Source organism: Chaetodon auriga, chromosome 19 (assembly GCF_051107435.1).
Source record: "Chaetodon auriga isolate fChaAug3 chromosome 19, fChaAug3.hap1, whole genome shotgun sequence".
In the NCBI taxonomy this organism is placed as follows: Eukaryota; Metazoa; Chordata; class Actinopteri; order Chaetodontiformes; family Chaetodontidae; genus Chaetodon; species Chaetodon auriga.
Window position 1 is genome coordinate 11,511,917 of NC_135092.1, and position 27,396 is coordinate 11,539,312.

A 27,396-nucleotide genomic window follows, 5' to 3' on the forward strand; every position below is an offset into this window, starting at 1 on the left:
AATTGCTTTTATTGTTGAGTGGAAGAAGGCAGAGCAAAGCTTCCTGACCCACAAGAATGACGAACAACAGGCTGAACCTGGAAACTACCTCCATCACTGTGAATTGGGCTTGCATGTGATGTATCACCATCATCGTCTCTCACCCTCCATCCTACCGTGTCACTGCTGCACTCTAACCTGTTGTAGCTGAGGAAGGGATGCAAACAGTTTATCAGCATCTTTTGTATACAAGCCAGGTCTTCCTCTCTCCTTCTCATCCATATATTCATATTGTCTTCACCTGGCAACCCCCACCCACACTCCATCCAGCCACAACCCATCTCACCCTTCACCCTCTACTTGTTTCCTGATTGGAATTCCAAAGCCAAGGCTAAGTCAGTGGAGATCTATGCCTGCCAGCCTGCCTTATGCACTGAGGAAATAAAGAAACAGAACCAGTTGCAGGGTTTCTTCCACTCTGTGTGCAATGCATATATGTGTGTGTGCTAGTTCACAGATGTGCGTTTTTGGGTTAAGAGAGAGATTTGTTCCTGTTAGACAAGTGGTTCTTGATGTGCTGCATTCTTTCTGTGCAGCATGTGGTTGTACGCCCGTGTATGTTTTGTGTCTGTGGCTTTTTGAATTGTCTGGTTACCTGGACCTCAGGCTAGAAAATGCACAGACGCTCACATACTGTGCACACGCTAGTCTCTGAAAATTCAGAAAATTGCCCTTTATGTTTTTAAACACATACAGTTCTGAAGCGTGCATGCAAGAGCATCACTGTAATGAAAATGATTTACCACTGAGATTATCTGGATTAGGATTACATGTGATATTTTTGAATTAAGAGTGAGGTTAGGGATACTCCCTCACATCATAATTACTGTTAGAGTGTATGAATATTAAAAAGGGATTGTCATTTTAATTTTATTTCACAAATTGAATGGCAAATCAAATTTATAATTAAATGGAATGGTATATTATGTTTTTGTGAAAGCAAAGTGGTGTTTCACAGTGAGATCAACTAATGCGCCTGCCATGACATGTCTCCCTTGGGCTCATCAATATTAATGATTATATAAAATGAATATTAATTGATGATTAAGCAATTACTAAATAAGATGCATTTCCTGATTCGTCCATGGTAATAATAATGAGGCCTGGAGCACATTGCTAAACCTAATTGAATGATGGTGAGAGACAACAAGGAGTAAAATCAACAGTGTCACCTTACCGCATGGTAAAAAAAACAGCAGATAACAACTACACTGCGCTGCTCTGTCCTGCTTTTGTCATTAAGCAGGGGGGTCTCATGCAGCATGTGGACCGGAAAGCTCAACCCTGACCTTGGTAGTTGTACAGATGGAGAGACAATAGAGCAGAAAGACTGACTGTACAAACCTGTCATTTTTGGAAGCCCATTAGTTTTTGTGCAGATTACCATGTTGGTGTTTCACAAATGTGTGATTTTGATTACATTTCGTCTCTGATTAAAATGACAATCAGTAACTCTGGCAATCTGTCACTAACAAGCTTAATTTCTCACAGGTTGTGTTTTATGCGCTGAGTCAGGTTTTAATACCACCTACTGTGGCATAAAATGATGTCTTTGTTTATGCTTCATTGCACCATTGCTTCTCGGTTTGACACCTACCTTCTTATTTCTCACTACCAGTAATGGTTTCCAAATGAGTTGTGAAGAATTGGCAAATTAAATAATGCTGTCAACTGAAGGTTTATTTTTCTCTCTCATGAGCACTCTATTGAGAACACATGTCAGACACTGGAGACCACTATCTGACGGTATGTCTCCATTAACCCTTGTAGAAGGAATAGGAATACATATTCATGATATGTTTTTTCTATATATATTCTCCATCTTTAAACTGATTCACCAGGCCGGTTAGAGGGGTGAAAAATGATTTACAACTAATCTGTATGTCATACTTTACTTCTGTCTAACACGTCTGTCAGATTTTCTGTGAAGAATAAGATATAGACAGAGATCATCTGTAGATATAATATTAACATCTCTCAATTCAGTGTGGTATTATACAGTAGTTTTGTATGTGATCTCATTCATATGTCAATTCCATATTGAATATGATGCACAGTTTGATCACTGTAATTGCCAAAACAGATTGTTGTCCAACGTGTTTAAATGATGACCGGTCTTGAAAACTTGATTTTGCACCTGCTGTCCCTCTGCTCGTAATAATATACTTTTTGCTGTGTATGGTTCTTGGTAGTTGGTCTGCACTCAAGGAAAACACAGGCTGTATGTCCTGTTTAACTTCTTGCTTAGCTTTTCAAGGACTCATATATCTAAACTATTTCAGTGGTGGTTTTCAATGTCTTTCCTTGGCACAAAATGCTGAGTAGTGGATTCTTGCTCATTGTATGACATACAAGCTTTCAACAAAAATAAGACAGTCAACACCCTCCACAACTCTCACAGCCTCAAATTTTTATGCCTACTCCCTCTTGTCACATCTTGTTTGCCAGCTGTCCAACTGTCCACAGTTTCAAAACAAAGCATATAACATAAAAATATGTGTGATGAAGTGGAACGTGTCCGTGACAGTTGAGGCATTACTCAAATTCATATAAACAAAATGAAAGAGTTTAACACAAAAGTATTTTAGGTAATAAGATTTGTTTTATTTGTGTAAGATTTGAATAATGTGATCATGTTTTATGATGCTCAGATTATAAAGGTTCAAAACGCATTTTTTAAGTTCTACAGGAAGTTTGTGTGTGTGTACCATACCTTGTTTACTTGTAAATCTGATGTGTGTGTTCGCGTGTGTATACATGTGACAGTTAGGAATAGACTTCAGACAATCAGAACGCGACTGGGAACCAGTTTGTCTTGCAGGGCCTTGACATTTCATCCATTACACCAAACAACACCCACCTCAGTTATGCTCTCTTGTACAAGGTGTGACTGCTTCTCCAAACAGCACGAAGCTAATCCTGTACATTTGCTCTACTTTGATTTTCTTGGCTCTGTTTCTCATATTTGTACAAGGTGCACCAACATCTTTTAGGTGTATCTGGTTTGACAAGTTCGTCACTGTCAGACTGCACAACACAGGGAGGGACATGTGATTACGTAGTGTCTCACAGGGCTGTACTTTGTGCACTGTCATACACCGAAACATCTGTGGTCTGTTTAGATGGCCGCTGTTTCAATTAGTTTTTCATAAATACTGAGCAGAGCAGATAGTTTTATATTACCCAGCAGTCCAGCAATCAGGGCTGTTATTATTGATTTATAAAAGTACAAATTAAACCCAACAACATCCACCTGGTTCATCAGTTAATGGGGCCCAAAGATGGTTTAGCTGATAGAAAGAGGACACAGTGGTCTGCCTAAAAAACATACTAAAGAGCAGTCATGTTTTGATGTTGTGTTCACAAGCCCCACTGTCATCGTAGCTTTGTTTTACAGGAAAGTCTCAAATGGCTGTGACAATAGTAGTTAGGTAAAAGAGGCTTCAATTGGTTATATGCAAGGTAGTTTGAAGGTGAGAGGATATGGATTCTTGTTGTGGTTTGGTTTGGAGCTAGGCTTTGGAATGTGGCTGATGTTGAGAGATTCCATCGGGCAAGCTAGCAGGCACCTTTTATTAAAGTCAGACATGTCTTTGAGGAATAAACTACAACATTCTCTGACAATCTGCGATGCAGCGCTGTTTCAGGCTCTGTAATCTGTTTGCAGTAAAAGCAAATGTGAAAATGGAATTGATGTTGCATGCACGTATTTATGTAGCGACACATATGCAAATGTGAAGGGAGGGCCCACTTCCTCCCAATTTTCTGGTCAGTGAGCGCTTCTGCACTTCCACAAATACTCTTCAGTTTCTCTCCCTCCTTATGATCTCTTCTTTTACTCTTCTCTTTTATCCATGTTTCCTTTTCAAAAATGTCTTTCTTCTAGCTCTAGCTCCCTCGGCCCATTCCCCTCTGTCCTACCCTTTTTGGTGATGTTTGCAAGAAAGAGATGAGAAATATAAGAGTAAGAGTCTGCTGTGTGCATAAGTGAATCAGTTGTACATCAGTGCAAAATAATTCCTCTTATCACACAGAGATTTGAGATTCACTTGCCAGAGTGCCAGAGTGCCTAATGGAGGTTTTAGTCTGTTCAGCTCTCTTTGTCTGTCTCTCTCTCGCCTCTCTCTTTTCTCATAGATAGCAGTGTGGGTGCATGCACTTGTGTATTTGTCTGAATGCATATCTTAATTTGCATTCGGCCTGCACGATATGAGGAAAGTTTGCCATGTGCGATAGAATTGTTCAATGTTGGGATGATGACATGGCTTGCTATAAATAAACAAATCTTGAAGTGTGAATAATAGCTATGCGATTCATATGTCTTGCTGCTTTAATAGGTGTTTAATAGTCTATACCGACTGAATTAAGAAATGAAATAAATTGTTTTTACAAGCCAAAATATGTGCGCTTTGAGTGTGACTTTAGTATTTAATTATTAAAGAATGTTGCATTAAACAACTTTAAAATTGTCACAGAGGTACTTGGGGACCCGTTTTACAAGAATGGGTCTGAGTTTGCTGATAATGATTCGATAAGGTTCTTTTAAATTGAATTTTTGCCAAAGAATGTGGTCTTGCTATGATTTTAGCATCAGATTATTAAAAATGTTGAAATGAAAGAACAATAAGATAATGACAGTTGTAGGCCCATGTATTTCAACAAAGGAAAATAAGAAAAGAATGACAAATTTTCCAATTTTAAACAGCCTCTGTGGCCATTCAAGTATAGATTTCTGAATTTACGAGGTGCACTGGAATGCACCATGACGTCTCTTTCCCTGTACATCTCTGTTTCAAACTCTGACACAGACAGCACCCAGATGCAACACGCTTGTAAATGTCACCAAAACACCGTCTCACAGGATGGAGTGTTAATTTCAGGCCCACTGTCACATAAAAAAATGAAATGATTTTTCTTACTCATGACATTTCAGACTATCTTTTGCAGTGTGTTTATTGCATGCGTTGATATCGCAATCATGATGAAAATGTCTCGGTCAGCATTAATTTGCCCTTAATTTTCTCACCTCCCCCTTTAATATCAGCTGCCCAGTGTGCAACTTAAATTAAGTTGAACATAACCCTTAAGAGCTGTCGCACTGATTTCACTGACCTTTGATCGTTTGCCTTCTCAGGTGGTGAACCCTGCCTTCTCTGACACCGTGACTCCAGACAGACGCAGTGACTGACAGACACTGAAAACAAAGTGGGCAGATAAACAGATAGGGAGGACAGAGGGAGGTGAGTGAAATGAATAATGGAATCCATTCTTATCTCTCTGTCTATATATCGCTGCATACTTAGTGGCTTACCCTCCATCTATGCTCTGTACGTAACTGGCTGCTGCAGGATTGGTGGCTCATTGTTTACAGAGTGGCCCAATCAGCCAGAAAACAAGAGAAGCCCTGTTGCAGGGAGAGATTGGCTGACACCCCTGCTGGGCCCAAGACGGTGTGTGTTTGACTATGTGTGTGTGCGTTTACATGCATTTGTATGTGTTTGTTATATATATTATGTTACCATCACAAGTTCACGCGGAAAGAGTCAAGATTTTTACGTGAGAAGGAATTTAGTAGGAATTCTTCTGCACTAAATGAAAAGTTTAAATCTCTCTCTGTCTTCCTGTATATCTTATGACCTCCTACCATATGCCTATCTGCTGACCCACATGTGCTCTATATCCATCTGTGTATCTGAACAAACAAAAGCCCCGCGGTCATCTTGTGGTCTGGTCTTCAGCATTAATATACACTGAGGATGCTTTTAGATTTGACACGTTTTTTCATCACAGTTGGTCAGGGGCTGTGGTCCGAGTGGTTGCAGAGTTCACTCACTGCTTTGGTAAACTGCCTACTTATGTATGTAAAGTAGCTTTTATGCAATTCAGCCAGCGGCCTTCCCCACTATCATCTCAGTGGGAGTGTTTTGGGGTCTGCGTGTGTGTGTTTATGTGTAAATAATTGATTGCTGTAGAGGTTTTAGTGGATCGCTGGTGAGACTGAACCAGGCGGAAAAGGCTGCTCCACTGCTCTGCTCCACAGCGTGCATAACTTAACTATACCATGTCTGCTGTTGCTCAGGGGGCTTTCTATGTTGTCTGGGGTGACCTGTTGGTGTCAAGTCAGTTTTCCTTGGTGTTAGCTCTGCGGAAAGGATAAATTGTAGAAAATGCAAAGAAAAATTAATTAACAACTACTTTTATATGAATCATTAAAATAATTTTTCAAGCCAAAATCCAACACATTGGCTGCCTCTCTATGTTTCGTACTATCAGTATAAATTGAAAATGTCACTTTGAGCTCTGATAAACTAGGATTAACTGCTAAAACTGAAAATCAATACATTAAGTGATCATGACAATCATCAGCAGTTGTAGCCCTGGTTTGTATTGTGTGTACCAGCTTGTTGAACAGCATGTCTTCTGGTTACTTCATATACTGTATATCATGTCATGTTTTTCCAGCAAGAAATATTATCCACATAGAAGCATCTCCCTCTCTTTTTCATATTCTGCTCATCCGCTGCCTCTTCCACTCTCCTTTTTTCCAGTTTTCTCCACTTATTTCTTTATCTCCCTTGGCCTTCTATCACCGAACGTCTTCCTTTCTTCCTGCCTCTTCTTCCTGTGTGTCATTCCTTTCCTCTTTCTTGCCCCTTAGCCGCAGTGTCCTTGAGAAAGCAGTGACTTTGCTGGTGAGCGCAGCAGAGCGCATCACACTCTCTTACTCTCTCTCTCTTTTGCTCACACGCTCTCTCCCTGACACTCACTCAAGCCCCCCAACACACACACACACACACACACACACACACACACACACACACACACACACACACACACACACACATTTGGTAGGTCCAGGGAAACACTGTCAAGCAGAACCAGCCCTTACAAGTCTGTTTCCTTTAGTCTCCATAAATAATTCATCACCTGTAACATTGGCTGTACTTTATGCAAATATTGACAAACCTATTGCAGAGAAAAATTGAGACAGTCATTTCCTGTGTTGAGCCCAATTTCTGCCCACTTACTGTTTCCAGAAACATATAGTAAATCATCAACAAACTCCTGATGCAAGCAAAAAAATAGTCACAGCACAATAGAGTGTTCCCCAATCAGTCATTCAGAAAGGCGTGAAACAGAGTTCTGTGGTTATTAATTAGGTGATAGATATGTTTCCCTTATTAGTGCTTGTGGTTGCTTGTCAGTCAGACCCCACAATAACATGACGTGTAACAGAAAAGTTGATGCTGTGTCCATTGAAAAAAAAAACAAAACACTAATTCAGGGTTTCAGTTAAATTCACGCAAATTCTGACACATATAAGAGAGTTGGATTTAATGCATACATTCAATTACTCTTCCTCAAGGTTTGTCACCGAATTCGGACAAATTGCCCACAGGCGATACTCTAGTGAGCGTGCCAGCACGGAAACAGGATCCCTCTGTGCCCTCCTCCTCATTAAAGGTGCCCTCCACTAATCTTGGATCATGACAGCCCATTGTCACAGTTTTCCGTAGCTTTTGAAATATAGATGGAGTCTGATTGTCTGGTTGTAAGATGAGATGTTATAGTCTCTTGATGCTGTTTGTTCTCGTTGGGCTCTGTTTTCCATTAGAGTTCATAGAGTGCATATTGGGTCACTGCTTTTTCCTGTGGCCTTACGTGCATTCTGTCGGAGATCAAGTATCTTGTGGTTACCTAGCTGCAGTGCTGCGTGTGGCAGATGTGTTTTTGTTATTGCATCCTGACTGTTTAGCATAGATGAAAGATCAGGATGTAATTATCTAATACAATAATTTGCATTAATTTAATCTTATTTCTTTTACTTTCACTACTGATTTATGCTATCAACATTGCATCTCTATCTATATATTTTACAGACACATATCATGACGGTGCCACCACGTTATCTCTGTCTCTGTCTCTGCGTGTTTCTCTCTCACTCTTCCTTATGTTTGTCCCACGTTCAGATGAAAATGCTTCAGTAGCCATGGCGACCAGTCCCAAGGGAAAAAGTTGAGGCTGCATCTCTGTCTCACTCTTTCCCTCCTTTGTCTCATGCCTTGTTGCAATATAATGCTTTCCTCGCACACAAACATGCACACACTCACACACACATACATGCACACTAGCATGCCAGTGTGTCACATTGTGAGTCACATTGTTGTTTTGGTTTTAGCTCAGTTAAGCACTGATGTAAAATATGTGACCTAAGTGCTGAGAAACACCAAACCTGGTGACAGAGATGAGGATCCTTCTTTTTCTCTGTTTTCTGCCTTTTTCTTTACTTGCTTTCTTGCTTGGCAGTGACCATGACTTGGACCTTTGCAGATTGAACACTCACACAAAAAAAAAAGGCTGATGGAGAAAAGACTACTGAAAAAGGAGGCAGATGAAGAGAGGAGGCAGAATGATTTTAAGTAGGAGCTTGAAAAAGAGGCTGTTGTGCTGATAAAAAGAGTGAGCTGTCAGACATCAGCTTCACAAGGGTGTCATCACACTATGTGTGTGCGGCCTTGTGTGTTACTTTAGGGTCGTGAAAGCTTCCTCTGACATCGGTAATTACTTTTTTCTATAACCTGCTCCTTATTGACTTGCAGCTCGCAACCATATAAAAATATTTTTGTTAGTTTTTGTCCTATTTTATTAGTTTAGTTAAAAAGATGCAATTGAAATATATATATCTCACTTCATTTTCTCCTGTGAGACATTTGTTTGAATTTTTTCCATAATTACCATATGAAATTTTGAGCTATGGCCAAAAATGGGTTTTGTGTGACCTTTGTCCTTTGACCAGCAAAATCTAATCAGTTCATCCTTGAGTCCAAGTGTGTGTCTGTGCCAAACTGTAGAAATTCCTTTAAGGCTCCTGAGATGTCTCGTTTACCCTAACGTACAGATGGACATCCTGAAAACAAAATGCCTCTGGCCGCTGCTGTTGCTGGCACGGAGGCATAATAAGTCTTTAAGGTTTACAATTATTGGAAGTAGCCTGTGATGTGTTAATCTTAGTGTCTGGTTTGAATGGAGGTGGCCAAGACACAGTCTGAAGACAAACTCAAATTTTAAATGTGCTAGAAATACAAATTTGTGATTTCATGATAATGAATTGCTAATTATTAATGAGAAGTCCAGTTCCCGTGGTGAGATAAAGTTTGTTTTAGCATTAATATAAAGCATTTTGTTATTAAGATGGTTGAAATGAATCCTTTTATGGATTCTCAACGCCATCTTGTCTCCCTTCACTTCTCTTCGTCCCTTATTTCTATTCCGACCCTCTTTTTCTGTTCACACCCTCTCTCTTGTTCTTTCACCCCCCTGCCGCCCCTTCCTTCCTTCCTGTCCCCACCTTTCTCTCTTCATCCACTTTGTCCCTCTCAGTCTCCCCCTTTCTTCTGCTATTAGTCCCTTGCAGTTCTTGTTCTTCACTATTCACCAGATTTTTACCTTCCTCATTCCCTTTCTTTTGCATTGCACGTCCTACCTTATGGCTCCATTAGTCATTTCTAAGTCAGTCACATCCTGTCATTCTACCCCTTTCACTGTGTCTCACTCTTTTATGTCATCCTGATTTCTCTCTTCCTCATCTCCCATCCTCCACCCCCCACACACACATCAAATTGCACTTATCTCCTGCTCTTCACTACACACTGTAAACCTTTCCTCAGTCTGTTCATTTCTACCCTTTCCCTCCTTATTCCCTTGTTTCTAACCTCGCTTATACTTTTTCTCTCTCTGTATACCCCCATCAGTCCCACCCCTTCCTCTTCTCTCTCTCTCTCTCTCTCCTCCTGTTCCTTCCTTTCTCCCTCTCAGTCCCTCCGTCTTCTCCCCTGAGTCGGACAGACAGACAGGAAGGAAGTGTGTAATGAAACGGCCATATCGAGCACACTGCCCAAATTGACCAGGAATGAATGGAGTCACTGATCAGCTCCCGCTAAAGCAGTGCAAATGAAGAAGTAAGGGGGTTGGGAAGGAAAATGAAGCTGCTTAATGTAGCACACATTTTAAGAATAGTGCTATCAGGCAGAATGAGTACACAAAAATGTTTACTTTGTCTGTCTGGGAATCAAATGGCGCAATCAGTGTGTGTTTATTTGGGAACTCATAATAATGTTACTCTATTACTCGTGAGCTACATGCAGAAAAATAACTTTCCTGATGAATTTTGCCTGAAATCGATAGCTGGCAAAGTCCATAAATTCAGTCATTTCAGCTGAAGGAGGCAGCAGTCTGCATTCAAGAGATTTTCTGCCACTTGACCAGAGAACAGAGAGGCAGACAGGCGAGGCAACAGCTAAGGAGAGTGAACATTAGAAAAACACTGACAAACAGAAAGAGACAGACTGACAGGACTCTCCCAAGTTACTGTAGTTGGTCTGTGTTTATTAATGCCCCAAAAACATAAGATTATGACATCCAAAGTCCATCCTGTGAAATTAATTTCTTAAAAATACCTGATCCTTCAGTGTGATTTAGCTTTCATAATACATCTCGCTAATCTGCTCATCTGCCACCCCCCATCCATCATACTGCTGTTTTTATTAATGAAAATGGACAGAGAGAGAGAGATGAATAGAGAAAGGACACACCACTGGGATACCAAACCGTACTACAATGTTTGCGTGCATGTGTGTGTGTTTCTCAGCTTGTCTGCCACTGTGTTTTGTGGAGTAGAAGCCCATTAGGGAATTAGTCCACATCTGGACAACCCTAACTGTCCTCATGCTCTTACAACTTGAAACATACAGTATATGTGTCAGAACTGGGACGGTTTCAAGTCAACCAATGATCTACTGGACTCCTCTACTTTTTATTCTCCATATAGATCTCTTGAATGAGATGACAGTTCAATGAGTTGATAATTTGCTGTGTGTCTGAAACACTTCCTGTTTTTTATTTATTTTTTGTTTTGTATTTATTCTCAAATAACAGTCAGTAGGACACAGCAAAGACACACACTCCTTTTTACCTTAGATGGCATTTTTGTGAATGTATGTTTATAACCAGTTACATATGCACAAACCCACTCTGACAGACAAACACAAACGGGTGGGGGTGTGACAGGCCTGTGTGTTGGCAAACATGAGCTTAGCAGTGAAGAGCCTTTCAAGCAGGATTAAGCTGCTAAGTGTCAATGGAACAGACAAGTAGGCCAAAGACCACTAGGATATCACTTACACTGCAACAATCAGTGTCATTGTGTCTGTGTGTATGTATGGTTGTATGTAAAATGGATTCGGTACCAGGAAATGTGCAGAAGATTAATCGAGGAAAAACAGAGGAGGAAATCAGCAGGACACACACACACACACTCACACTGTATGTACATTCACAAGTCTTCTCACAGACTATGGACTGTAGAGCCTCGGCAGAGCCCTGGCAGGACCATCTGTTCCTGCTGAAATCAGCACAGCAGGAGCCTACCGGTGCATGCACACACACACACACACACACACACACACACACACACACACACACACACACACACACACACAATTGCAGCATGCTTCAATTCTGGCATAGTGATAGTCTATTTATTCCCCACACTGATGCAGGACAGTACTCAATTGTGTGTTTGTGTGTTTGTGTGTTTGTGTGTGTGTGTGTGTGTGTGTGTGTGTGTGTGTGTCATTATAGCAGTTCAGTTTTCAGTTAAAGGTAAGGCAACCCCTGGAGATGACAGGTGTACCTGAGATGACTAATGCTTCACTAATTTTAAGATAAAGTGGATGCACAAATACACAATGCAAACATACGGATAGCTGGCTATCTAGCTACGGACAGATAGACAGATTGACGTGCACATGCATCTATCCTTGTTAGCTTGTGACCCCAAGTCCCTCCAGTCTGACCCACCGTCAGCAGGAAATGCGCACACATACAGCTTTTCTCCATTTTAATAATTGACCGATGGGAGTTACACTCCCCTGTCAATGTTATCTATTTCCCTCCCAGAAGCAACATCAGCGTTTTCTCTGCATTCTGCCATCTCATCAATACTCTGTGGTCTGACCTCCCCTGGCCTGCACCTGGACCTAGTCAAGACAGAAATATAGTGCAGTAGTTAAAACATATGCAGGGTAAGAGAGTGCCATTTCTTCTGTAACCTGCGTTTTAGAGTTATATTTGATGGCAGGATCGAAGGAGAACCTATGTCTACAAATACAGAGAAAAGACAAGACTGGTAACTAATGCAAGCTCATCAGTGGTCACAAAAATCAATCACTGGGTTCAACAAAACTTGACCTAACCGCGTCCTGTTGATAATACGGATTAAAATTCCAATTTTAATCAATAAGTCAGAGCATGGTAAAATGCTTGTTTCCAAGGCACTTGCATTGCATTTGTCAGCTGCAACAGGCTATGTACAATACATTATATATGGCATGTTTGCTTGTTGTCCTTGTTGTGGGCATTACTGACGCACTTCTTGATTGCAGGCTCTCAAAAGAAGCAAAGACGTAATTAAAGGTAATTGCCTGTGGACCGCTGAACCCTGTTATTGTAGCAGAAGTGGACCTGCAGTGTTTAGTCATCGTCATACCAACCACCTTTCCTTTTTTTCTCCTACTTTTTTTTTTCAAGGCCGTTCATAAAGAAAACAGTAATGTAGAAAACATTGTCTCATTGCTGATTTTAATGGTTAGTGGTACAGCAGATTAAAATGGTCATTAAAATAAAATGAGTTATGTCAGCCTGTAATGTTGAGATTTTGAAAGACCTGATAAGAAGTTAATAAGAGACCACATACAAAAAAAAAGACACAAGAATATTGAATATTATACAAGTATAATGTTAACAATGTATGGCAATGTGGGAATAAAAACCAGCAGGGCTCCTTATAATGAGGAATGGAGTCAAGTGGCATAGTTTTAAATTGTTGTGTAATATTTTAATGAGCCAATTCCTGACAGTATTTTCAGGTTGCAATTGCCACTTGTTCGTTACACCTGTTAATTTCCCTCTATGCCAAGTGCTCAATATTAACAATGTTATAAAGGAGAGAAAACAAAATAGAAAAAATACATAAATCTGTCCAGGAGGAACAAATTGGAGACAAGGAGAGAGAGAGACAGATAGCAAAAGTAGCTATAAAAGAGCTTAAATTCTTGAGAAATGTGTCCATACATCTCTTTTGCTTGGAGAGAGGTGCTGCTAAGAAGTAACAGGACATAAGAAAAGACGACATGCCTCCCCACTGTTATGCACATTCAATAGATACCTGACACCATTTCCCCTGTGTCCTTTGTTCTAACATCCTTTCAGCATGTGTTGAGCCTGCTGCATAGTCCTGCATTAATGAGACATAATGCTGGCAATGTCTACAGCATGTTACTGCCTCCTGATCATGCCTCTAGTATATTGCATCTCTCATATTTCTCATATTTTTTACTACTCTCTTGTCTTTATTGTTTTATTGTGACTGTTCTCTGTGCGTTGTGTACTTGTGCAGAAGTATCATCAAAAGAATCATCATTGCAATCTGCTGATGAGTTGGCATTGCTTGTTTGTTAATTGCTATTGCCCGTAAAATCATTACCGGAACACTGGTTCCTCAACTCTCATCAATTTGAGGTTACAAAAGACTTGTTTTTCACCCTGCAGTATATCCTAAGAACAATTAAGGCTGATCTCACTATTGCAGTTCCAGGTATTTGCGAACTCAGGCATGAGAGATTCTACTCAGTGTAAAAGGTGTTTTGCACATCTTTACCAACAGGGATTGGTTTGTTTTCATGGACTTAAACAGTCTGTGGGTACATGGATACATACACATTGCATCTCTGGCCAGTACTATCAGTGTCAGATGAAGCCCCTCTAATATTTAGATATTAGAGGGTCTTGAGATATAATATTTGTTAGTGGGTCTGTCGCTGCTACTGGCCAAGCATTCCTCCCATAATTTGATGACTGGTAGATTATTTCCGCAAGTTGGGACCAGGCACACTCTCCTCTGAGCCTCACAGTGAACTACAGCAAAGGCAACCTTAAATCCAGTCAGCAAGCGGCTTATCTGGACTTGTCTCTCAACTCTCAGTGAAATTTAGGCTCTTCCGTCAGCTGCAGGGCATGCTGACTGCACTCTCCACTGTGTGCCATTAGACCTTCCCCTCGCATCTTCTTCAGAATGGGATAAATGGTCTCCTAGACACCAAATGGTGCAAGAAGAGGAAGGTCAGGATATCCAACCTTTGCCTCTGCCCTTAAAACTGTAAGGAGGACTGTATCTTACAAGGAGGTTTCCCTTTAAAACATCTCTCCTCCTCCGTTTGTCTCACAGGCTCTCCTAACTTGAGACTTTCGTTAGACTGAACACCCAATCCAGCTCCTGATATTCTGGCCATTTTCACGCCCCAGTTAGCGCTACTGTCTGTTTCTTCTTCTTTTTCTCATGTCTCCTTATCTACAAAGGAAATGCTTTCTTAATTCTACAAAGGTATTTGAATGTAAAACTGATAACCACCTTATCTAGAAAGTAATGTGTGTTCTTATCTGAGAAAGAAATCACTGTTTATTTCTCAAAAGGAAATCAGTTCATTATGAGAAGGAAAAGCCCACAAAAGTCAAAGGTCAGACTCACTATCAGCAAAACTGTGAAACATTTTTTGTACAGTTACTCTTTTGGCAGTAAAAGAATACCTTAAAAACATGCTTTGTCCAGGCCAGATAACACTCAAATTATTGCCACTTCTATTTGAGACAGCCTGTTTGTATTCTAGTCTATTAAATTTGGTTATATTGGATATAAAAGCATTAAAACTGAGAAAAAAGAAAGAGGAAAAATAAGGAAATAGATGAGGGAATGACATGTTGCAAGGTTGGAGGGGAGATGACACATGAATAAAAAATGTTGGAACATGGAACACGGAAAGAAAATTCATGAGTTTGTGGTGAATCTTCACTTTCATCGAAATTCAGATGTGCATTTTTACATTTTCAAGAAGAACAGAGACTTCACTCTTCTCTGCTTTGAGCATGTGGGAGCTTTTTTCTGTTATCTCCTCTGCAGTGAAAAAAATTAACTTTCTCTGTATTTCCATCTCTGTCTCAGTATGCTTCTGTCTTCCTGTAACACTGTCTATGTTTCTGACAGCTTGTCTCTTTCTCTCTCTGTCCTGCTGCTTCACTCCAAAAGAGAAATAGCCGGGCAAACAGACATCTCAGTCAGCTAGCACCTGTTTACACAATGCATGCGTCTTCGCAACAGAGGTGGTTAGAGAGAGGGGCACGGGAGCGTGATTCTGCATCCATTCTGTTTATTGTGTGCCACCTGGTCCTAAGAGTTCCATTATTTGTGTGTGTGCGTGTGCGCATGTGCATGTTTGTCCAACTCATTACCACACACTTTTGCAGATGTTTTTTCAGATGCAAACATTACGGCACCAATAACCCTGGAGCCAGCCACACACAAGTCAGCACTATTATAACATAGAGGCTACTCACACTCTCAAGCAGCCTTTCAGGTGTATAATGAATGTTTAAACACCATGGGTCAGAAATAGCATAAGTGGGGAAAGCATTCATGAGTCCTAAAATACCTTACCAAGGAATAGTTATGTGAGAGAAAAATCAACAGTCGTACTCTAAAATAACTCAGAGACTCAGCTGCCAGAACCAGCGGCCATATTTACACCTGCTCATTGCTTTTCAAAGATTAGCTTCATAGCAGCTCTGCTTCACTGGAGTGCACAGCGACGTCTGTGCAGTTGTTGGTTTAGAAAAAGAAGAGTATGACATGTGACAGCAGGGCAAGAGCTGGAACTAATGTGCGGAGCTGCAAGTACATGATACCTATTAAAGCCCATTACATCTTGAAGGGTCCCTCAGCACCTGCTTTTTTCAACACTACATGAGATCTTTCATCTCTTCATCAAACAATGCTTACTTATCTGCCAAGAACGTAAATTCATTCAAAAGCAAATAATATGGTGCATTAATAAAAGCTTGAGTTTTAGATTTGAGTATTTATGAGTCAGATAAGTGATATTAAGTGCATTTAAGGCTAAAACAATTAGTTGATTAATTGGCTGGATGACTTAGAGGTTTGGACTGTTGGTAGATAAAACAAGCAGTGGGACAACATTGCCTTGACCTGGAAAGGCCTGAAAACAAAATGAATAACTGTAATAACTAGAGAGGAGTTACAGGGTGTGCTGTACATTACTTGAATGTGCACACATATTTATAGATGGGTATCGGAGCCTTCCAAAAAAAAATTAAATGGCTAACAGACTGCAATAAAAGAAATACATTTGCAGAAATGACTAGCTAGATCGAAGTAAAATACTCAGATTGGTATTCTGTTTGGACTTTGTGTTTGAGATATTATCTATCCAAAAACTTAGGCCAGAAGCTTTTTCCTGGGACAGGACCCAAGGCTCCGTGATAATCACACTACAGATGGTTTTTTGTAACAGATCACTCGTTTTGGGGTTCTCTGAAACTCCCAAACATAAGAAAAGATACAAAATTTGTGACAGTAAAACATTGCGGTGTTTTAGGATTCACATTTTCTATGAAGTGCCAGCTCATTTTTGTTTGTGGTTTTAATGTTAGATTTCCCTTCCCAGCTATTCCAGCATGTAAACAAAAATCAAGCGAGGTCCCTTTCATTGGCACTGGGACATATGTCCACAACATTTCAGTTCGAAAGCAGAATGATTCAAAAGACTGATAATCTGATTACAACATTAAGCAGATAATCAAAGCTCTAAAAGGGAATGCATTGTGAAAATAAGCTCCTCCAACACTAATTAGTACACTCTCTCTCTGGCTTTTGTCAATCCTCTGTCTCCCTTCACTCTGCCTCTTCCACTGCTCATCTTATTTGATGGTTATCAGATGAGAAAGGTGTAAATTGCTGCTCAGAGCCATCTCAGCAAATTCCCCAGCTCTGCTATCTCTCCTTCATCTTTCAATCAGCTCCCATCCCCCATTTCTTATCCTCTGCCTGATTCCTTTCATCTCTGTAGGGAAAACGGGATGTAATCACCAACTCTTGGCGCAGTAAGGACAGCACAGGTGTGGGCGTGTGTGTGTGTTTTCCCTTATGCATAAACTTTTCGGAGAAATATTGAGTGACTAAATTGAGGTGATGGTGTTGGTGTCTGTGCACGTGCTTGTGCTTGTGTGTGTGTGTGTGTGTGTGTGTGTGTGTGTGTGTGTGTGTGTGTGTGTGTGTGTGTGTGTGTGCGTGTGTGTGTGTGCCATGAGCAAAGCTGTGCATGTGTTTGTGCACATGCTAAAGCCATGAGCAAACACCAGTGTTAATGAGGCAGGGTTTCTTCTTCCTGTTTTTTCCCCCGTTTCTCCTCTCCTTCTCTGGAGAAAAACACACAATCACACATTAATGACCCACCAGGATGGTGTTAATAAGAGAGAAGAAAGAAAAATGGAGAATGGACACTGGTGGGAGGTGTACAGAAAGAGATGGAGGGTGGATGCAGGGAGAAATGTAATAATTGGTCAGTGTGAGCCCAGGGATGAGAAAGCCACAAGAGGATTTACGAATAAACCAGCAGATACAGTTTGTACAGGCAACATGCAGCCATCCATGTGAGACTGTGGTCCTCTTAGCAGCCCTCAGTCCCAGTGGGAAACGGAGGAGGGTGGGCATACTGTAGGCCACATTGTTGTTCTGAATATCCAGGGCTTCATTTGAGCTATGATTCAAACAAGATGCGCATTCTATCCTGTTTTATTATATTTTTAAGCCGTGATGCGCATGTGTATTTTTCACTCGTGTACACTTGATTTTAATTAAAGAAAAATGAGAAGCAAAGCGTAATGTGGGAGAAACAGAGGGAGGCAACGATGTTGTTGTTTATGTTCGAATTGCACTGATAATGAGAATTGAATAGGGGCTGGCACGTTGTTATTATGCTTCTTGGCAGGGTGTTTGGGCCTCTGTCTGTGTTTGTGTGCATGCACTATAATCATGTGCATACAATCCTAAGTGGCAAGCCATGTTGGAGGAGAACTTACCCCCTCCCCCCGGCAAGGAGTGTTGGCTGTAAGGTAACTGGCAAAACACAAGAGCGTAGACACAGACACTGTCGCTGCCAGGTGTGTTGAGGAGGTAATTGTCAGTGTGGCAAGCCAGCTGCCAGTGGCTTAGAGAGGGAGAGCTGGAGAGAAAATGAGGAGCAGCCTCTGGTGGAGTCTGTTTGCCCGAGGGGCCAGCTCAATATCTGCGGTTGCTGTTTATCCAATTCCCCTCTGTCCCCTTGCACCTCCTTGTATTCTCCTTATAGTTTTTGCTCTTTGCCTCTTCTGCCCACTCTCCTCGTCCTGCTTGCTCCTGTACATGCTCATTTTCAATTTTTTTTGTCTCTTCTCTATCCTGCTCTTGGTCTTATTCTCACAGGATCCCAACTGAGCTTTCTCTGAGAGGCTGCAGCATCACCACAAGTCAATCCCCCAGCAGGTCTACCCCAGTAGAGACCTTCTGTATCCCCAACAGCACCCAGAGAGAACCTTGGATGTGTAGTCTCAAGGCATTGAGATAGAGACGCTGTTTATTTATCGGGTAGCGTGTATAAAAAGAGATGTAGTCTTGTGTCTGTAATGGACTTAAATAGTTGTTGTTGGTGTCATGGAAATATTTTGTCAGTTTTCATCAATGAAATTCACACTATGAATTCATTTTCTCTCACACCTGCTTGAACTGCCAACCCCTGAATCTGGAAGACCTTTGAGAAATCATCTTATACACTCTTGTGTGAATACACACAGATACACGCAGCTCTATAAATGTCATTGCTCTGGTTTGAGTGCGACCAGATGCGTCTGTGTACTGTCAGTGGTGATACTGTTGACATTTCATGTTGTGAATACGAACGTTGTGTTACTGTCCACCTCAGCTTGCTCCACACTGATAAAACTGGCCTGTGTTTTCATAGCAACACCACATGTATAGTTTACTTTACGGAGCCCTAAGATGAGCTTGCAGTTACCGTTAATACACTCTTGAAGAGAATCATGAACTCATTATAAGATGCAGGGAAAACCAAAAAGGTTAATTACTTAACTGGTATTGCATTTTTTTTATCGGTTTTATTCAGTTTTTTCTGAGTTTTACATCTTTTCTTTCATTGTTACTTTACTGTCACCCCTGATTTTTGTTCACTGAATGGAAGAAAAACCAGGAAGAGATAAGGTTACAACCGTTACTGTATTGGTATGACCACTCTGTAGCACAGTGGTGTAGCTCTCACCATGCACTAAGTACTGTTAAGTCCAGCTCTGAGCTTTGTCAGTCCCTTTTCACTCAATTTGTTTCCTGTGGTCTTCTCCACTGTTCGTCATGGGGTCAAACAGAAGTGCTTTATAGTAAACACAGTTTTGTAAAGCAGAGATGCCATAATAATTATTTCACCAATTTTCACCACTCATTCTTCTGTAATGTTGTTGGAAATGTCACCATGTATTCATGACATTTCAATGTGTGTGTCTGCCTGTGTGCATGCTTGTGTGGGGGTGTGTGTCTGAATGGAGGAGTGTGTGTTAGGATTCAAAAAAAAAAAACATAAGTACACGTTTGTATTACAACCCCCTCCTTCAGAACCCTGCCAGCTCATGAAAAATGAATGAAGGCCTGTGTGTGTGCTTGTGTGTGCGTATGTATGTGTGCATGTGCGTTCACATGTCTATGTCCACATGGGTCCATCAGCTATTTTGTCAGATCTTTTACTCAAGGTCAGACGGGGACTGCACCCCTGCTTAGACAGTGTGTGTGTGTGCGCACTTGCATCTGTGTGTCAAAGAGATAATTGAGTGTTACAGAGGAATATCAAGGTATGTGTGGAAGTGGGTTGTGCAGGGTTAGACTGATGTAGGTTGAGCCTGCTGGTTAGACTACGATCATGCTGCTGTCTTTTTTATCTGTTTTGCTCTTTGTTGTATGTCATATTGTTCATTTAGTTATTTATGAAATTAATATTTTTTCCTTTTTTTGTGTTTATATCTGTAAAAATTCTTCCTGAGACACTTCCTCCTGTAGTTGTTGAGGCACTGATCAACCTTTTCTCCCCTCTCTCCTTTCCCTGTTTCTCCATCTCTTAGAAGTACATCCTCTTGTAGAGTGGTGGCCAGAGTGACAGAGGGGCACATGAGGAGCGGAAACAGCGTGACAGCAACATCCTGACCGGTAACCTTGCTTCTGCACTGACACCACGTGCCCGCCAATTCCAGAAGCGGGCGTCAGAAGGAAGGAAACGTGTGACCACTCCTCCTGCAGGCATGGTAAGGCACTCTCTATCTCTAGGTGCTGGTGTGTGTGTGTGTGTCCGTAGAGTAAGGAAACACTCTCCAGACTGGAGGTTGTAAGAGTTCAATCTGATAACTACTTCTAGACATGACAACAGATTGTGTGTGTCAAAAAGAGATACCTGATAAGAGCGAGTGCAGACAGGAGTGTGTAGCTTTGTGTTTTTGGGGAGTGGATGGGGAGAAACTATACAGGCGATATGTTCTCATCAGGGGAAGAGGAGAAGGAGAAGACAGAAGAATGAAAGGGACAAAGGAGGTTAAGGAGATGAAGATCAAATGAAAGGAAACAGAAGAAGACAGTCATGGGAGGTGGTTGTGAAAAAAAGGAGAGTGGTGATTAACAGAAAGCAAGAAAAAATGAACAGTTTAATTACCACTGGCAGTTCATAGATATAATGTATGAAATTATGTATGGAATTAGTTTGATACATCCTGCCGGTATTCATGTGCAATTTGTTTTATACGCAATAGCACAGGAAGCGTGTTATGAGAGGAAGAAGACACGGAAAAAGCACTAGTGTTGTTTAGGAGGATAGGGCGGCTCAAAAGATCAAAGAGAGCAATGGAGGCAAAGAATGACAAGTGGGGGCAGATAAGCCCATAAAAAACATAAATGATAGACAGGAACATGAGAGATGACAAGCGCAAAGGATGTGGAAAGCAAAAAGAGAAGTGTAAAGTGGAGAAATGGAGGAGAGAAGGGATGTTAAGAGCTGAGAGAGGTAGAGAGAGAGAGAGAGACGAGGGATTGATTAATGGTCTTGGCCTGTGACAGTGGGAGCTTTTCTCCCGAGGGGGGAGCAGAGCAGGAGATGAATTATTAAAAACCAGAACAAGAGGAGGAAAGGGGAAAAATGAGTATGAAAATGAAGAGAGTGGAGGAGCAGTTTGAAGGGGAGGGCAGAGGAGTGAAGGGAGGAGGAGAGAGGAAAAGGAAAGCGGGCGAGGAGGGTAAAAATGAATGATTGAGAGAAAACAAGATGTTGCTGAAGGTGCTGAGGTTGGACGCTGCAGAAGAGGGCGCATGGTTGAGCTCATAAATAACCAAGGGTAATGAGACTAGTGCATGCATGCGTGTGTGTGTGTGTGTGTGTGTGTGTGTGTGTGTGTGTGGGTGTGTGTGTTTTGGCAGCTTGCAAACACAGTACTGTGATTAGTCTTGAGTTATGGTGATGCAGCAAATACTGTGGGTGACCTTGGCCAGGGTGTCACCACGTAAACTGCACAATACACCGAACAGCTTCTCTATCGACCTTCCTCTGAGCTGCTTTCTGTTTTTAATGAATACGCATGCCACTGTGCTTGTTTGCCTCTTCACTCCCCTTTTTTTTTGTTCCTACACGCTCACACACACACACACACACAAACACACACACAGGTCGGGTTGATTATGATGTAGCTGTCCAGTATGTTGTGCAGCTTGGTCAGTGTGTGTGTCATCATTAGTTCACTGCTCAGTTTCTGGAGGAGACACTGCAGATGTTGCCAAATACAAAGTTTCGAACAATTTTGTGGTTTCAGCTCCATTTCCATAAAATGCTCCCATCTTTGTAATGTCTTTGATGTGCAGTTATTAGAAGGCACAACCAAATTGCCTTAAGAAAATAAAAATGACTAGATTTTAAAAGCTTTTCTCAAATCAGGTGAGCATGTTTTATTAGAACATTTCCTCTTCTTCTATATGACATCATTTTATGTTTATTTTAATGTGGTCTTGTATTTAGGTCCTGAAGACATGACCATACTCAATACTGTAATAGCATGTCCAGAAACAGTGTTATGTCAGCTCATCTGCTTTTAGCGGTCCATTCATAATATTTTATAGGCAGGCCATAAACCGTTTAAACAATGCCGACACATTAAAGGGGGCAAAGGGCATAGACAAAAAGGATCTCTTCCTTGATTGCAAAGTAGGCTGGGTAGTGTAGTTTGAGGAGGCTGGTCTATAAGCGTGATTGATGACACCAGACTTTAGATGAACGTCATCCCTGCTCAAACAAGATAGGCTGTGAATTTTGCAGACAGGGATGGCATGTGCTGTATATTGCCCTGTATTATATTTTTCTGTTTTTTATCTTTGGTTTATCAGGACACTTTACAGGTCCGGCTTGACACAGACTTCCTGTTTGTTGTTTTGCTGCTAGATCATGCTGGTATGAATGTAATTTTGCTTCTACTGTATATTTTGATGTATGTATGTGTACCCAGCGTGTGTGTGTGTGTGTGTGTGTGTGTGTGTGTGTGACTGCATGCATGTGGCAGTTTGAAAGACAGTGAGAGAGAGAGAGAGAGAGAGAGAGGGAGGGAGGGCACAATAAAACTGGATAGAGGAGTGTGGCGGGCCGGCCTGCCAAGCAGAGTGCAGATAAATCACAGAATGAATTTTTAATGCAATCTCCTCTAGGCTGCTGGATGTTACAGAGACAGCGCTGAGGTTTTTGTATTTGCGTGTGTGTGTGTGTGCACACGCATGTGTTGGTGTGTTGCTTGTCCCATCACCCCAAGCCTTTTTGTGATGGATTTTTGAAGTTTTAGAATTTTCTTTACCCCTTCAACTTCGCTTGGTTTCATGTTGGACTAAAGAGATGTCACACCGCTTCTGAAATGGCTTTGTCTGGTATTTCTGGGTGGTGATTTGTTTTTCGGGGGTTTGGTATAGTTTTACTATGAGGGTGTTTTGGCCTGTGTTGTCAGCTTTATTAGAAACAAACCTTTGTTTCTGCGGCTGGCTAAAAATATTAAAATCTAGTTTGTCTTCATCTCCCTGCTTCTCCCTCCATCGATCCCTCTTTGTTTACTTTCAGAGGCTTTCTCCATCTCTCTGTCATCGTCTTCTGTCTCACATTTCTCTTTCTCTCTTCACAGCTCCTTGTAGTGTGTGTGCTCTCAGCATGCACTTCAGGCACATGACTAAAAATAAGAACACACAGACACCTCCTCAGGCACACTGCCTCAACACAGCACACGAACACATGCAGTACAATATTCCTAAATGGTGTTCTAAAAATAATGACCAAAAAAAAAAAAAAAAACCAGCTCCAACAAAGACACAGGTATTGAGTATCGCTCCAATCACCGCTGTTATCGTAACAGTGAGTCTTCTCCATGGCACTGGGCCGTGTAATTTATAGCAGATGGCCACAGAGAGACAGGATGTCACAGGAAGAGACAGGCAGCAATGGAGAGGAAAGGCATTGGATTCTGCTGCTTCTAAAGCGAAGTAGCCGCGACTGACAGTGTGCGTGTCTAACCACAACACCTTGAACTGAAATGGTTTTACTGCAGGGCATTAAGGACAGAATGGGAGGTGATGCATGGAAGTGATGGAAGATGGGAATGTGCGTGTGTGTCTGTGTAACACACACTGTGTGTAATTGATTGTATGGGTTTTAGGTGCGTACTGTATGTCACTCATGACTTTCATGTATAGTTTGTTGCATATTTGCTATGATATGTGTGATGTATGAGTTTCCTTGTGTTGCTGTGTGTGCACATTAGTTGAGTACACAACGAGTTGTAAATGCTGTGTAATGTGGTTATGTAACATGGGCCTGGCAGCCGGTCGGCCTCACTGGAGCATGAAATGGAGTGTAATTGGTAAGTGTGTGGTCTAAAAGCACTATGCAACAATGGCATATGAAGGTACACACACACACTGACACACAGTGCATGTGTGTGCTGGTGGCTTGCAGACAGCTGGGATTTCACAGTTGCATGTGTGCATGTCTGTTTCTGATTCCTTAGTAGGGGGTAAGAAAACAATTTTTTTTCTTCCCCCATACAATTTTATCATTTCTGTATTATTCATAGTTGGCTCTTCACAGTCACAGATGTCTGAGCTATAGTGAAATAATTTGCTTTTAGCTAGATGCTAAATTTATGCTAAAACTCTGGTCTGGTCTGTGTCCAGGTTTTCATTCCACAGTGAGCTTAAATAATGTTTATCTTACACTTTGTAGTTACTTAATAATAATAATAATAATATACATACACAGAAAAAAAGTTACGATATGTATTTCAATTTTTAATAACATTAATGATTCTTAAAAAATAATGAGATTCAAAAATAGTTTCAGAAGGAAAAAGAAAATATAAAAAGTAAAGTAGGAAGTTGATAATATGCTAATATTTTTCTTACTTGGACTAAACGTGTCAGCCATTGTGTGGGAGATTTTATCCTGGGAGATCATAAAAGATAATTCTGGTGTTGTGTTATTTGCTTACATTTGGCCATTGTTCAGTTTTTAATGATAATAATAATTTATTTTGGAAACCTGAACAGTGAGATGAGTAGACAGGTTTTAAACAAAACCCCATATTAGCCAATTAAGTATTTGTAGCTTTGGAAAGGTTTCCAGGTTGGAATTAGCAACATTAGCTGTTTCAACACAGACAACTTGCAGCATTAAAGCAGCATTTTTTCATTACATCCTGAAGAATGTTACGAAAACAGTGTAAAGCATTTAATTTTTATTCTCATCAAATGAAATTTTCACTCAGGCGCTCTCTCAGACTAGTGTGCAACCTGTGAGATCCTGCATCATTTCCTACCTTGGCTGCAGTTGTCGCTTGTCTGAATGTCTGCAACATTATCTGTGCACAGGCTTGCCTAAGAGGTCGATTCCTGTCAGTGAGTCCTCCTTAACTGCTCTGATTTACATGGTGATCAGAGCGGCTGGGCAACAACTCCCCCATGGTCGAATAGTACCCACATACACACACACACACACACACACACACACATACACACACACAGAAACATAGACACTCTCTTTGCAATGTGGTTTATGGTTGCTGAAGCTCCCATTAGCAACGGCTCATAAAACCTGCGACTGTTGGTCTGTTAAACACTGCTCTGAGGAGGCACACAAGTATAAAGGTGCACACAGTGTTGTACACGTGCGTGAAGGTTCATACACACACACACACACACACACACACACACACACGCACACACACTCATAGTTACACAATTATCACCTTTTTTTGTACAATACTTTTTGCTTAAGCCAGCATTTAACATTTAAAACATCACTTAGAGAAGAAAAGGAAGAAGGTTTAATATTTTTGACAAATTCCCCGTAATTAATATCTATTCCAAGTTGCATTAAAGTATTGATTGTCTGAAAATGTCAAGTGATAATAACAATAGGACATGATGATGCAAAGAAACTAGACTGCATATACAGTATGCATTCTTTCAAGGTATCTAAATTCACCCCATGTCACTCCAGTGTGTCTTGCCAAAGTGTTGGAGAATCGCAGTCGCAGTGGGAATGCAGTGTGTAACCCTGCCAAATGTTTGTGCCACACTCTACACACTGAGCTGCACCGGCTGTGAGGCTGCAGTTATTGTGCAGTGCTTGTCCTCCATTCAGTTAATGGCTTCATCTCACTCACTCTGCTGAAAGAGAATGTCACCAGTTCAATTAGGAATGGGATGAAGTGTGTGTGTACATGTGTTTTTGCATGTATGTGTGCAAATGTGCAGCTGGTCCTTGGCTTTCAAGTAGGTTGATGGTAACGCTCAAGCTACACTATCCTTACTACTCTGAAAAGGTCATCTCTCCTCTGTGTGAGAGTGTGTGTGTGCGTGCATGTCGGTTAGCAGCCCTGGTGTGTGGTTCTCTTTGAGTAGATGTGTGTAGTGAATAAAGGGAAATGTGGGTCTTGGAGATAAGCAGCTTGTTGAGAGCAGCCTCCTCATGTTCAACTGGGCTATGTACCTCAGGATTCAGAGCATGCTGTGATTACCTCTAATGAGTAACAGTGAATCTCGCCCTTCACATTCAGGTTACCAAGTCATAGTGTAAACAGTTCCTTGTAATCTTAATTTTCTCACATATAATATCTTTATGTCCCCCCCCCAAAAAAAAGATAAATAAATAAAAATTAAATAATTAGCATTTTAATATATTAATTATCTGTTGCATGGGTATTTGTGTTATTCATTATAGAGCTGCCCTAGATAATTTACATTATGTGTCTTGCTGCTTTGATTAATTGATTACTATGCACTCTTAGTGTCCCATCCCTACATCGTCACTTAAGTCCCCCACTGTATGAGTTTTAAATTCAAATTATATTAGTTAATACCTGAAGGGTTGGAATAATCTCTAACATAACAAAGTGTTGTCAATTTAGCATTTGACCATTTAAACACAACCCCCACAACAAATGCTATGACACATGAAAAGATGTAAACGGCTGATGAACAATTTACAAGGTGTTTTCATATGAATGCATATAAGCACAGGGACACATTTGGGTGGTATAAATGTCATAATGCACATCACAAAAACCTCACTTACACCTGCTCCTCTCCTTCGCCTCTCTTTTCCATTTATCTTTGAATTCAGCCTCCCCTCCTACAACCACTTTTTGTCCTGTTTCCTTTTTTAAAGGTTCTGTATTAATCCCATAGGCCTCCTCTGCTGTCCTCTATTCTCCTTTTTCTTGGCCTCTCTGGCATGCCCCCTCTATTTTCTGTCATTTCTTCTCCTCTGTGCTACCCCGTCTGATACCTCCCACTTGATCTCCTCCTCCCATCATTGTCCTCCTTACATCAGAAGGACAGAAAAGCTGACATAAATTCCCAGGGCCAGAATATCTGATTGAATTAGGACAGGTGCAGAGGATATGAGGGTGATGGTCAGATGAATTTCTGATAGCTGTGTGTATATGTGCACATGCACGTGCATGTGTGTCAGGGTCAGTGCCATTAAATTGGAGCTGTCACGGAGTTAAGGATTGATTTCTTTCCCATGAAACAGATACATGTCCAGTCTGCATGAAAGCATTTGTATTCAGGCCTGGTGGGGCAGTGTGTGGCGGCATGCTTAGTGTTTGTGGTGAATTGGAAGCACATGTGCCAACGTTTGTCAGTTTTTTGTTATTGTGGTTTTTTCGGGGGGTGTGTGATGGAGAGACGTTAGTCCCCAACGGGGAGACCAGAGCTCAGCTTGATGGATTGAAGCTCAACGTGTTGTTGAAAACCTGTCCCCAGTGATGCCCTTGGTCTAGACAAAGATTGTGAAAGTGTTCTTCTAACTCTTTGTTATTTCTCACTCTTCTTTCCCTTCC

At 41.1% G+C, this 27,396-nt stretch overlaps 1 protein-coding gene across 5 annotated transcripts in view; it reads left to right on the forward strand.

Moving 5' to 3' along the window:
• Nucleotides 1–27,396, forward strand: part of strbp (spermatid perinuclear RNA binding protein) — a 77,104-nt gene that overhangs the window by 23,795 nt on the left and 25,913 nt on the right. For all 5 annotated transcript variants that reach the window (XM_076758714.1, XM_076758717.1, XM_076758716.1 and 2 more), the window contains 2 exons: nucleotides 5,174–5,279; nucleotides 20,107–20,286. In XM_076758714.1, the coding sequence (XP_076614829.1) occupies nucleotides 20,284–20,286 (3 nt within the window). In that variant the 5' untranslated portion in view covers nucleotides 5,174–5,279; nucleotides 20,107–20,283. The remainder of the gene's footprint in view (nucleotides 1–5,173; nucleotides 5,280–20,106; nucleotides 20,287–27,396) is intronic.